At 31.1% G+C, this 14,121-nt stretch overlaps 1 protein-coding gene across 1 annotated transcript in view; it reads left to right on the plus strand.

Annotated features, from left to right (window-relative positions):
- LOC129226119 (delta-1-pyrroline-5-carboxylate dehydrogenase, mitochondrial-like) overlaps positions 1-13,530 on the plus strand; it is a 92,358-nt gene extending 78,828 nt beyond the window's left edge. Inside the window, exons 12-14 of the mRNA XM_054860719.1 lie at positions 173-358; positions 4,574-4,692; positions 13,234-13,530. Of these exons, the coding sequence (XP_054716694.1) occupies positions 173-358; positions 4,574-4,692; positions 13,234-13,349 (421 nt within the window). The 3' untranslated portion in view covers positions 13,350-13,530. The remainder of the gene's footprint in view (positions 1-172; positions 359-4,573; positions 4,693-13,233) is intronic.
- Positions 13,531-14,121: the final 591 nt, after the last annotated feature.

The raw sequence follows: 14,121 nt of genomic DNA on the forward strand, positions 1-14,121 counted from the left end.
GCAGATTTTTAAATTTAGGAGATCATTTTCGATTACTTAACGTAAAAAGTCAAAAAATTTAAGCCAAGCTGTTGTTGTCCGTTGTAAATTTACTTTTGTTTTTATTGTTGGCTGTAACTATTGAAGTGTAGTTTGCGTGCTTATTTGAAACCGATGATTGATTGTGTTGCAGGAAGGGTTACTTCATCGAGCCCACCATCCTGCTGACTGAGGACCCCCTGGACCTCACCATGAGGGAGGAGATCTTCGGGCCCATCATGGTCATCTACGTCTACGAGGACAAGGACCTGGATGCCGCCCTGGAGCTGGCCAGGGACAACAAGTACGCCCTCACGGGAGCCATCTTCGCACAGGACAGGTGAGCGAATCGGTTTTCGATTCTTTGCCCATAAAAAGGGGAATGCATACTTTCCAACTCTACTGTTTTTAACGGGAGACTCCCGTTTTTTTGCTTCCATCTCCCGATTTTCCGTTTTTTACGATTTTCTCCCCGTTTTTGCAATTTTTTCGGTCAATCTTAAAAAAGTTTCACTTTCTTCTCAATAGATGGCGCCCTTTTCTTGTCTACCAATGTCAGGGAATGAGAATTTTTCCGATTAATAACCCAGTTTGTTAAAATTGTTTTTTTGGAGGCTCTACACTTAGCATGTTCAGCGAAACACGTGCTTTACCGAAAATATCTGCAGATTTCAATCCTTTTGCATCTTGGAAATATTTCAATTGTTTTGGAAGTTTGAAGTTATTTTAACATGAGCTACCCTATACCTACTTGATTTATATTTTATTTTAATTATATATTGATTTTTTTTTTTTTTTTTTTTTGGATTTTAGTAATTAAATTTTTGTAGCTACTTTTTTGGTAGAGACTGGGGAATGTACGAAACTTAAAGCAAATTCACATCTTGTTTTTTGGTTTTTCCTTTGCAGTATGTTTTTCTTGCTGCTACCAATTAACTTACATCTGTGAAAAATCCCCATTTCACTTTAAATTTATTATTAATGTTATTTAAAAGCATAATTTAATAATTCTGTAGTGAGGATATGTCACTGGTGAATCGCCTATATACCTCTAGAGGAATCTCCTGTTTTTCTTTCGTCGAAAGTTGGCAAATATGGGAATGATGCAAATTTAGGAGTTGATCAATAGCCGCTTTATTTGAGGCTTATTCTTTTTGTCGAAAACAATGAGACCATTTTGATGCACTACACTATGGTATGGTAACTGAATCGTAACTTTATACTTTCAGAAAATTTGCAATTCAGTCCAGAACTCAAAAAATTCATAAAAACATGTTTTATTTTATATTTTGAGCTGGTATAACACCAACTCAAAATTAACTTTGTAACCCATTAAAAATTTAATCAAATGTACACACAATATTTTGACTCAGAACTATTTAATACTATGGCAAAGGTGCACTTAAGTAATAGGGGCCTAAGATTACCCCCCCCCCCCCCCCCCCCCCCCCCCGTTCTCGCTTTGAAACTTTCAGGTATTTTTTGATGAACTCACAATCACCCCTGGAAGGGGGTTATTTGACATGTCTGTGTGTCTGTGGCACTCTAGCCCCTAAATGGATGGACCGATTTTGAAAAAAAAAAAGTGTACGAAATGAGAGTTGATAGAGAGTGTTCTTAGCTAGGTTGCATCTTTGGATGACATTCATTATTAAAGTTATTAATTAAAAATCTCTAAAAGGTTTTTTCGTGATTTTTGCAATGAAAACATATGTAAAAATTTTAGAATTTATTACCAAAATAAAGAGAATTTTTTTCCGTGTCTGATAGAATGTGTTTGGAACATCCATGTTTCATAGAATTCGAATTATAACGTTTTTTTAAAGCAGATTTTAATAATGGCTAAGCCTTATTCACACAATTAATAACCAAATTATTGCTGGCCGACAAGGAAATGAAACGCAACGATTTAAAAATTTTATCTGTTTGCCAGTTTCTATTTAATAGCAAATGAAATAATTGACATTGATTTTTGATAGTACTGTTTGACCACGGATTGTATGTAATCTGGCAATCTGCCAAGTAAAGACGATTCCATCTGGAGGAATCTAGCGGGGGAGAGGGGAAAATAACGATGGGATTTCGATGCACGCGTTTTGTAATGTCGCTAGTGCCTTGTTCATTTATTGCATTCTCAGAAATAAAGTAAGGGGAAACAAAGATAGTTACCATGGAAACAACAAAAAGAAAAGGAAATATTTTCATTTCGTTCAGGAACGTAAAAGCAAAATGGTAAGCTCAAAACTTTGTTGTGAATAAATAATAAATCAATTAACTTTTGCCGTGAGAATATAGATTGAATAGACTTCAGATTTAAAAAATGTTGCTGCGAGCAAATTTTCGTTTTTACAAAACTAAGGCTAAATAATAAGAGAGGCAAAAGTGCACATCTGTAACAAACCAACTAACACCCCTATAGACTAATAGATAGGTCCATTTCCGCCCATGAACCGGATATTAGCCTTTCCATGTAATCGATGGTCAAACTAACTGTATACGGCTTTTAAAAGGATTTTCAATTTTCCCTCTCAGGGCTGGGTTTTTTTGCCGGAAAAAAGGTATTTTTTCCGGGACAGTGGAAAAAACCATGGCAAAAATGGAAAAAAACCGACAAAAATGGAAAAAACGGCAAAAACCTAATTGCAAATAAAGTAGCATTATAGTGTCAATCAAGAAATAGTGACAATATAATATAAATTTTAGTTATGTCTCTCCATGTTACTTCTAATTTATAAGGTGAAAAATAAATTAAAAACAAATGTTGGGATTGCAAAACTTAAGATTTTAAATGTTTGCTAAAACAATTTTTTCAGAATGAGCCAACTTTTATTTCTTTTATTTTTATAGTTGCATCTTGATTAAGTATACTTTATATAGATATTTAGTATTCTGTAAAAAATACTATAATAAACAAGCTAATTACATTTTCATTGTAAGTTCATTATTTGTCTTAGATGTTTCTAACTGAAATTTTATGTTAATGTTTAAAAATTTAAAAGTAAAAATGCTCCATAAGTTTAAAAGTAAGTTAAACCTTAAAATTTTTTTAAACTATAAAAATAATTGAATTAAAATTTTATCAAAATCTTTTCATGCTTTTACTTTTATATAAAAAGGAAAAAAACTGACCGTAAGTTGTGAAAACAAAATCTATTTTTGCCACTTTGGCAAGAACTGGCTAAAACCTATTTTTGCCGGGCGGTAAAAACCGTGTTTTTTTCCATGGTTTTTTTCCACCCCCGGCAAAAACTTGCCAACCCTGTTCCCTCTTGATTCTACAGTTGCGACTCAGTCGGGAGTTTTTATTAAAATTTTTTATTTTATCGTTGCTCGTTAAAACGGTCGAGATAACCACTCGGGATTGAAGCCCCCCCCCCCCCCCCCATTCTGGCTCTGTCGGTTATCTCATCTACTAAACAGCGAGTCTGTTTCTTCGTGTTAGTTTCAACGGAGAATGACGGGTTTCTGTTTCGAACAGGGCCTGGCTGGAGAAGGCCACAGAGACCCTGAAGATGGACCATGGAAACACAAAATAAAATAAGTTTAAGGAACTAAAATGCGAAAGAAAATGGTTCACAATTTGAATGGAATCGAGATTTTTTAAACTTGATTTAAAAAGGCTTGTAACTTTTTTTTCCTTTCGGGATAAAAGCTTATTTTTTCCACCATAGGTCGAGTTAGGTCTGAAATAAAAAAGGTCAGTTTTTACAATGGCGTCAAAAAGAAAGCTGTGGGACCATTCCTTCATTTTTATTGATGGATTTCATGAAGAAAGTACTGCCTACATTTCAGCTAAGCCTAAAAAAATTCGAGCTAAAAACGCAAATAACTCCCGCCGTAATAAAGTTAGAGCATTGGAACAAACTGCGTAGAACGCGGAAAATTCTATCCTTTCTAACGGTGTGTAATATTAATATGTGCGAGTCATTTTTCACCCCCATATTTGAGAATTTATGTAAAAATTGGACGTAAATTGGAATAAAAAAAGAACTATTCATCGAATTTTATTCAAACTGGTCTGCAAACCTTTTCGGGACTTAAAGGAACAAAATGTGAAAATTTCAGCGAAATCGGCCGGGTAGTTCTCGAGTTTTGCGAGTTCAAACACACAGACGCTTTTTGGAGACCTCATTTTATACTATGTAGAGATAATTTGTATGTTTCAACTTTATTTTATTTTATTTTGCTTACTGTTATGTATGTGTGTTTTGTTAATAAATCTTATCAAACATTTGTACCTGTGGGTTTCTGAAGAATAAATAGTTGCAGGGAGCATGAATGTACAATAGCGTGGTTCATAAATACATGTAATAAAAAAATTTTGAAAAAAAAAATAGAACCGACTTCAAAATTGCTCTAAAAAGTGAAAAATAATTTTATTCTTTAAACACCATCGATAATACTTTTAAACATAATTTTTGAAGTTGGCGCAAAAACGATTGATAACTTCGTTCACAGCCATAACTCAACTACAAGTATAAATTTGTAAAGAAACGGCGAGTCCTTTTCTTCGTGTTAGTTTCAACGGAGAATGACGGGTTTCTGTTTCGAACAGGGCCTGGCTGGAGAAGGCCACGGAGACCCTGAAGATGTCTGCCGGCAACTTCTACATCAACGACAAGTCCACGGGATCTGTGGTGGGACAACAGCCCTTCGGAGGAGGAAGACTGTCTGGTGAGTGTTTGGACAGCACATTGATACAGTACACCACAGCCTTTCACGCTCAGGGAAAATAAAATAAAATATTGCGATGATGAGCTAAATGTAAATAAATGCACCCAGTTCAACTCAAGTAGTAAAAAAATATACCAGCTGCTTAGCCCGGCTTTGCACAGTCAACTTCAAAAATAAAATTTATCTCTTGTGTCGCATGTTTAACAATCAGGCTTGAACAAAAAAAAATCAGTAAAATTTTGGGGCAGATTGCAGAAAAATAACCAAAAAGAAACATTTTAAATTCCCCGATTTCAGGAAAAGCCTCAAAACACAAGTCAAAATTTTATTAGTTCATATTCGAGAAAAAATGGCAACATATCTTTCGTCTCGATGATTTTCTTCACGTTAAAAATTTGAATAAAAGCATTGTTACGGAAAGTGGAGATGAAGCACTGAATAATCATTTGAATGGGGGAAAGCCTTTGAAAAATAGGGATTTTATGTTGAAATCTAAGTGTCGTAATGGATAGTTTTTAATGGATACCTCCGCTAATTGTTATCGGAGGATTACGTTAAATAGCCAAACATAAAGACGTTGAAACTAGGAATCTATCGATACCATAGACTAATAATAAGAGTAGACCGAGCTATGGCAACCCTTTTGCTGCTCATAAACCAAACCATGTGACTGGTGGATATCCTAGCAACAGCGGGCGTTGATCAACGCCCACGAGAAATAAGATAAATAGAATGGATGGAACACGGAAGAATGATCTTTTATGGAGTCCTATTTGTAAATTTGTTATTCTAAGTTGTAAATATTTTGTTATTATAGTGAGTTTTTCGTTTAGATAGTACTGTGCATTTTCTTTAGTCCATTTCAATAACTCTCTAAGCAATTAAAGATGCAAGCGCCCAAAAAGAATCGGCAAACGGTCAGATTTTTACCTACAATTTCAATTTAAGATACCGATGAGTACATTTTTGCGTTAACGCAAAACGTTTACGCCAACGCTGATGTAGCAGTTCCGAACGAAATAAAAGTGACTGAAAACTGATCAAAAACTAATTACTAGTGTCAAAATAATGCATAACTAAAAGAAAAACAGTTCAATCATCTCTGCACCTGGGAAAAAAAATTATAATAAAAACACATTATGTCTTAAAATACATGCCGAGTGCCAAACTGTAGATAATCCTGCCAGCTGGCAACCATGCCGCCAAAGTTTCCACCCGTCACATGATGTATCCATGAACCCATTTTTTCGTCAGCAAGTCTGGGGAAGCTCGGTCTACTCTTATTATTAGTCTATGATCGATACCTGGCTCGATGGTCAGCTCATTGGCGTTCGGAAAAGTAACTTGGACATAGATACATAGGTGCATACGCTCAGTTTTTAATTATATAAGATTTTTAGACATTCCTATTTTTTTCCTTTCCCCTCCCCTCCAATGACAGCGAATCTTACGACGTCATCGAAACCACGACCAGTTTAAACCTGATTTTTAGACCTACACTACTTAATGATTTTTAGATTTACGCTGCTTATTAATTTTTCAATTTACACTATTTATTGACTTTTAGATCTACATTACTTAATGATTTTTCGATTTACACTACTTACTAATATTTTTATTTACACTACTTATTGATTTATCTATCTACATTACTTAATGATTTTTAGATTTAAAATACTTATTAATTTTTCGATTTACACTACTTATTGACTTTTAGATCTACATTACTTAATGATTTTTCGATTTACACTACTTATTGATTTATCGATCTACATTACTTAATGATTTTTAGATTTAAAATACTTATTAATTTTTCGATTCACACTACTTATTGACTTTTAGATCTACATTACTTAATGATTTTTCGATTTACACTACTTATTGATTTATAGATCTACATTACTTAATGATTTTTAGATTTAAAATACTTATTAATTTTTCGATCTACATTACTTAATGATTTTTAGATTTACACTACTTATTAATTTTTCAATTTACACTATTTATTGACTTTTAGATCCACATTACTTAATGATTTTTCGATTTACACTACTTATTGATTTATAGATCTACGTTACTTAATGATTTTTAGATCTACATTACTTAATGATTTTTCGATTTACACTACTTATTGACTTTTAGATCTACATTACTTAATGATTTTTCGATTTACACTACTTATTGATTTATCGATCTACATTACTTAATGATTTTTAGATTTAAAATACTTATTAATTTTTCGATTTACACTACTTATTGACTTTTAGATCCACATTACTTAATGATTTTTCGATCTACATTACTTAATGATTTTTCGATTTACACTACTTATTGACTTTTAGATCTACATTACTTAATGATTTTTCGATTTACACTACTTATTGATTTATCGATCTACATTACTTAATGATTTTTAGATTTAAAATACTTATTAATTTTTCGATTTACACTACTTATTGACTTTTAGATCCACATTACTTAATGATTTTTCGATCTACATTACTTAATGATTTTTCGATTTACACTACTTATTGACTTTTAGATCTACATTACTTAATGATTTTTCGATTTACACTACTTATTGATTTATAGATCTACATTACTTAATGATTTTTAGATTTAAAATACTTATTAATTTTTCGATTTACACTACTTATTGACTTTTAGATCTACATTACTTAATGATTTTTCGATTTACACTACTTATTGATTTATAGATCTACGTTACTTAATGATTTTTAGATCTACATTACTTATTAATTTTTCGATTTACACTACTTATTGACTTTTAGATCCACATTACTTAATGATTTTTCGATTTACACTACTTATTGATTTATAGATCTACGTTACTTAATGATTTTTAGATCTACATTACTTAATGATTTTTCGATTTACACTACTTATTGACTTTTAGATCTACATTACTTAATGATTTTTCGATTTACACTACTTATTGATTTATCGATCTACATTACTTAATGATTTTTAGATTTAAAATACTTATTAATTTTTCGATTTACACTACTTATTGACTTTTAGATCCACATTACTTAATGATTTTTCGATTTACACTTCTTATTGATTTATAGATCTACGTTACTTAATGATTTTTAGATCTACATTACTTAATGATTTTTCGATTTACACTACTTATTGACTTTTAGATCTACATTACTTAATGATTTTTCGATTTACACTACTTATTGACTTTTAGATCTACATTACTTAATGATTTTTCGATTTACACTACTTATTGATTTATCGATCTACATTACTTAATGATTTTTAGATTTAAAATACTTATTAATTTTTCGATTTACACTACTTATTGACTTTTAGATCTACATTACTTAATGATTTTTCGATTTACACTACTTATTGATTTATAGATCTACGTTACTTAATGATTTTTAGATCCACATTACTTAATGATTTTTCGATTTACACTACTTATTGACTTTTAGATCCACATTACTTAATGATTTTTCGATCTACATTACTTAATGATTTTTCGATTTACACTACTTATTGACTTTTAGATCTACATTACTTAATGATTTTTCGATTTACACTACTTATTGATTTATCGATCTACATTACTTAATGATTTTTAGATTTAAAATACTTATTAATTTTTCGATTTACACTACTTATTGACTTTTAGATCCACATTACTTAATGATTTTTCGATTTACACTTCTTATTGATTTATAGATCTACGTTACTTAATGATTTTTAGATCTACATTACTTAATGATTTTTCGATTTACACTACTTATTGACTTTTAGATCTACATTACTTAATGATTTTTCGATTTACACTACTTATTGATTTATCGATCTACATTACTTAATGATTTTTAGATTTAAAATACTTATTAATTTTTCGATTTACACTACTTATTGACTTTTAGATCCACATTACTTAATGATTTTTCGATCTACATTACTTAATGATTTTTCGATTTACACTACTTATTGACTTTTAGATCTACATTACTTAATGATTTTTCGATTTACACTACTTATTGATTTATAGATCTACATTACTTAATGATTTTTAGATTTAAAATACTTATTAATTTTTCGATTTACACTACTTATTGACTTTTAGATCCACATTACTTAATGATTTTTCGATTTACACTTCTTATTGATTTATAGATCTACGTTACTTAATGATTTTTAGATCTACATTACTTAATGATTTTTCGATTTACACTACTTATTGACTTTTAGATCTACATTACTTAATGATTTTTCGATTTACACTACTTATTGATTTATCGATCTACATTACTTAATGATTTTTAGATTGAAAATACTTATTAATTTTTCGATTTACACTACTTATTGAGTTTTAGATCCACATTACTTATTGACTTTTAGATCTACATTACTTAATGATTTTTCGATTTACACTACTTATTGATTTATCGATCTACATTACTTAATGATTTTTAGATTTAAAATACTTATTAATTTTTCGATTTACACTACTTATTGACTTTTAGATCTACATTACTTAATGATTTTTCGATTTACACTACTTATTGATTTATAGATCTACGTTACTTAATGATTTTTAGATCCACATTACTTAATGATTTTTCGATTTACACTACTTATTGACTTTTAGATCCACATTACTTAATGATTTTTCGATCTACATTACTTAATGATTTTTCGATTTACACTACTTATTGACTTTTAGATCTACATTACTTAATGATTTTTCGATTTACACTACTTATTGATTTATCGATCTACATTACTTAATGATTTTTAGATTTAAAATACTTATTAATTTTTCGATTTACACTACTTATTGACTTTTAGATCCACATTACTTAATGATTTTTCGATTTACACTTCTTATTGATTTATAGATCTACGTTACTTAATGATTTTTCGATTTACACTACTTATTGACTTTTAGATCTACATTACTTAATGATTTTTCGATTTACACTACTTATTGATTTATCGATCTACATTACTTAATGATTTTTAGATTTAAAATACTTATTAATTTTTCGATTTACACTACTTATTGACTTTTAGATCCACATTACTTAATGATTTTTCGATCTACATTACTTAATGATTTTTCGATTTACACTACTTATTGACTTTTAGATCTACATTACTTAATGATTTTTCGATTTAAAATACTTATTAATTTTTCGATTTACACTACTTATTGACTTTTAGATCTACATTACTTAATGATTTTTCGATTTACACTACTTATTGATTTATAGATCTACGTTACTTAATGATTTTTAGATCTACATTACTTATTAATTTTTCGATTTACACTACTTATTGACTTTTAGATCCACATTACTTAATGATTTTTCGATTTACACTACTTATTGATTTATAGATCTACGTTACTTAATGATTTTTAGATCTACATTACTTAATGATTTTTCGATTTACACTACTTATTGACTTTTAGATCTACATTACTTAATGATTTTTCGATTTACACTACTTATTGATTTATCGATCTACATTACTTAATGATTTTTAGATTTAAAATACTTATTGATTTTTCGATTTACACTACTTATTGACTTTTAGATCTACATTACTTAATGATTTTTCGATCTACATTACTTATTGATTTATAGATCTACGTTACTTAATGATTTTTAGATCTACACTACTTATGCGCGTAAATGACTGACCGGACCAGTATGTTCAAAAAATTTCCTCTCCCCTTCCATTCATGTTTTTGGTGTTACCTAGTTTGATCTTTTACAGTAAATCTGTTCACACAATGAGCTGGCATATGCGATTAATATATCAACAATTATCCATAGATTTGCTTATCTGCAGTTACCTAGCCACCCTATTATTCCATGGATAACCAAGAGTTTACTGTGCACAGGGTTGAAGGGCACTTCAAACTCCTTCAAAACTCCTTCTTGTTTAGTGTAAGACTACATAATCTTCCTCTATGACAGTAACTTAAAATACTTCGATCGACACAACTTACCTTCACGAAGATGAAGGTATAAGGTTTTAATGTAGTAATTTCGTATATTTATTTTTTCATAAAGATGTGATTTACTAATTGATCATAGAAGTTATAAAAGTGGAAGGTGAAAATATTATTAGATGACTAAGACATATCATAAATAAAGTAAACCATGCTTAAATAGTGCTTGGCTGTGCTTTTCTCTTCACCATACTCTCATCTGTAAAAGTCAGTTTTTCTAATTATTATTTAAATATTTAGAAATACATAAGCAGATGTACTATGTTAAGAAGTGACTGTGTTAAAAAAGCAATTAAATAGCAGTTATGATATTGTAACGTCTACAAGTGATGTCATGCCTTGAGAGGGGTGGAGGGGTTCATGAAATTTTGACAAGGGGAAGAGAGAGAGTGACAAAAAGTAACATCATGCAGTTATTATATAACAGTATGTTTATAAAAAATATGACATGTGACAAGAATAGGAGTAAGATAAGGTGTGACACTTTGTGGCAAAGAAGGAAAGGGTCAAACATTTGAAAAAAGAAAAAGTGACATCATTTAGGGGCAGCCCATTAGTACTCCTTCAAAACTCCTCCAAAACTCCTTCATTTTAGTTCACAAATTGAGTACGAACCCTGTGTGCATGAAGTCTTTTTCTCACGTTTTGAGGCTTGTTCCCAGCAACGAGGCTCAGCTATATTCAAATTAAAAGTTTCATCACATTGAAATAAAATAGTGTTCAGCTATTTCAGGTTTTAGGCAGTGGCAATGTTTCCTCTCGTGGATACTGCATCTCTCGCTCACGGAAGGGTGTCCAGAGTTCCGTTTATCTTTAACCAATTAAATTATTTTTTTTATTTTTTTAACTTAAAAATAGAAGTACAGTAAAACAGGGTTCGTACGCTCCTTACAAACTCCTTATAAACTCCTGCTTTTTAAGAAAAGAAAATAAGGGCCCTTAAAACTCCTGAATTTTGCTATTATCTCCTTACAAACTCCTTATTTTTTTATTCTACATGAACTTAAAGATGTTTTTTCTATCGCCAATCCGATAGGAGTGATTACGTTGTTCCTAACTTTACCGAAATTCCGCTATTTATTCGTCTGCTAATACCGGAAATCCGATTTTTTCGTTAGACAAATTTCTTCCCCACATCCGAATTTTTTTTCCAAATTTATGACGATTATGTAGCTAGTTATTTGTAAAATAACATCTTGTAGATTTGTTAAATTACCATTCTAAAGATATTTTTTTCTGCTTCTATAAATTCATTTATTTCCCCCCCCCCCCCCCCCCCCCCCCCCCACCCCCCCCCCCCCGTATTTGAATTTGATTCCGAAGCGACTCACGTCAAAGATAATGCAGTAAATGCATATTTTGCTATAAATTTAGTATATTTGTGCGTTCAATGTTTTGTATGAAAACAAAAATAAATAATATTAGAGTTGTACATATTTTTTCTGAAATAAGTTTTAAAAAATAAATCTTTAAACAGGAAACTAGTCATTAAAATGAACTCCTGCGAAACTCCTTAAAAACTCCTTACTTTTGATTTTCAAAGTTGAGTATGAACCCTGTAAAACCTGTAAAGTTGACCACCTTTGTAAGTTGACCACCTGTCTAGGTTGACCGCTTTTGTCAGGAACGGAATGAGTCCTATCTTATATAATGAAGGAAAACCTCTGTAACTTGACCACCTCTCTATCTTGACCACCTGTCTATCTTGACCACTAAATACACCAACTTTGGTTTGGAGTATTGCAAAAAACCCTTTGTAAGTTGACCCCTTGTCAAAAGCATTAGATTGTACTAAAAGTTGAATCAGTTATGCATCAAATAAGCAACCAGACATTAAAAAAATAAATAAATAAATAGCCAAACTTCATTAAGGAGTTATTTCGTTGAAAAGTATATTACCATTGTTACAGATGTATAAGAAAAAATCAAATGAAGAATTTAAGTCACTTTTGACTCGTTATGAATTTTTAGGAATTGTTAATGTCAATTAAGTAGTTTTTCATGAGCAATGAGACTTTTTTTTTTCTTCGATCGATTTACAGAGATTTTAAATTTGTATGATAATTTATGCATTATATTTATTCATTTAATTTATTATTCTGGTAAATAATCTCTAAAAATATTTAAAAGCATTTTTACTTATTGTTTTAAAGTAATGTTAAACAATGAAAGTGAGTCTAAAGTATTCCAATTAGTTGGAAAAATGAATGCATGGGGCAAGAAATGACAAAAAAAAAATGTTTTCGTTACTACCCTCTATAAGTTGTCCACCTGTCTAAGTTGACCACCAAAGCACTGCACCGCAAGTGGTCAACTTACACAGGTTTCACTGTATTATATCTTGTTTGTTGATTTTTTTTTCCTGTATTCATCTGCTTCCAAGGAACAGAAACTTCTGCTACTTTTTCATTTCATTTCTCTCGCTCTTCCCCTCGCGTAAAAGTTGCAAACTGAATCGGGACACGGTCGAATCTCTATTCCCGATATTCAACGATATCGTCCTGATGTCGGACTCTCTTCTTTTCCAGGGACCAACGACAAGGCTGGGGGCCCCCACTACCTCCTGCGCTGGGCCTCCCCCCAGACTGTGAAGGAGACCATGGTGCCCCTTTCGGAGTGGAAGTACCCCTACATGGAGTCCTAAATTCCAGGGATCTCCCGAAACTCCACGTCTTCCATTGAGGATCTGATGGCGAGATTTATTTTTCGACCGCACCTTGAAGTAACTTTTTGTAGTCTGCTCATGAGTGTTTTTTTTTTCTTCAAGAGACTGCCTCGATGTTCCTTTTTTTTTTACATTTCGTGTATCGATGACACAATTCAAGATGCCCAATGGGTCAGGGTCAGTTATCATTTCAAAATAATAGCAATTTAGCCAACTCCCCCTCATTCCAATGCTTGACACGTCGCAGAAATTTAGATTGTGGAATGTTTCAGTCATGTTTTGTTTCGTTGAAGTTTTCTGAGAAATGGCCAAAATTTGAAAAACTAGACTAATAATGAATATTTTGAATGAATTGAAACATTTTATTTGAAATTATTTTAAAGCGCAAGTTAATTATAATTTTTATATGCAATTAAAATGATCAAGTTGTTATTTGTGTGGCAATTTTAGTGCCACATGTCAACTTTTTTTTATTTTTCATTTTCTTTCTTTCATTTTTTATTTCAAATTAAAATCTCAAATTGTATTTATTTGGTTTTAAGTATGCTTACTGAAACTGTGCATCTGAATCAAGATTGAAATTGTTGTCGGCTTCAACGATGACGGATATTTACGTATTTCACTCGCTTTACTATATGGCATACGATGGCCAACAGATTAATTTTTAAGTAAGGGATGAGGGGAAGTTGAGGAGTACGAAAAAGAAAATATCAATAACAATAATGGTAACCAGTGTTCTTGTGGATGTTAT

Source organism: Uloborus diversus, chromosome 7, assembly GCF_026930045.1.
Source record: "Uloborus diversus isolate 005 chromosome 7, Udiv.v.3.1, whole genome shotgun sequence".
Taxonomy (NCBI): domain Eukaryota; kingdom Metazoa; phylum Arthropoda; class Arachnida; order Araneae; family Uloboridae; genus Uloborus; species Uloborus diversus.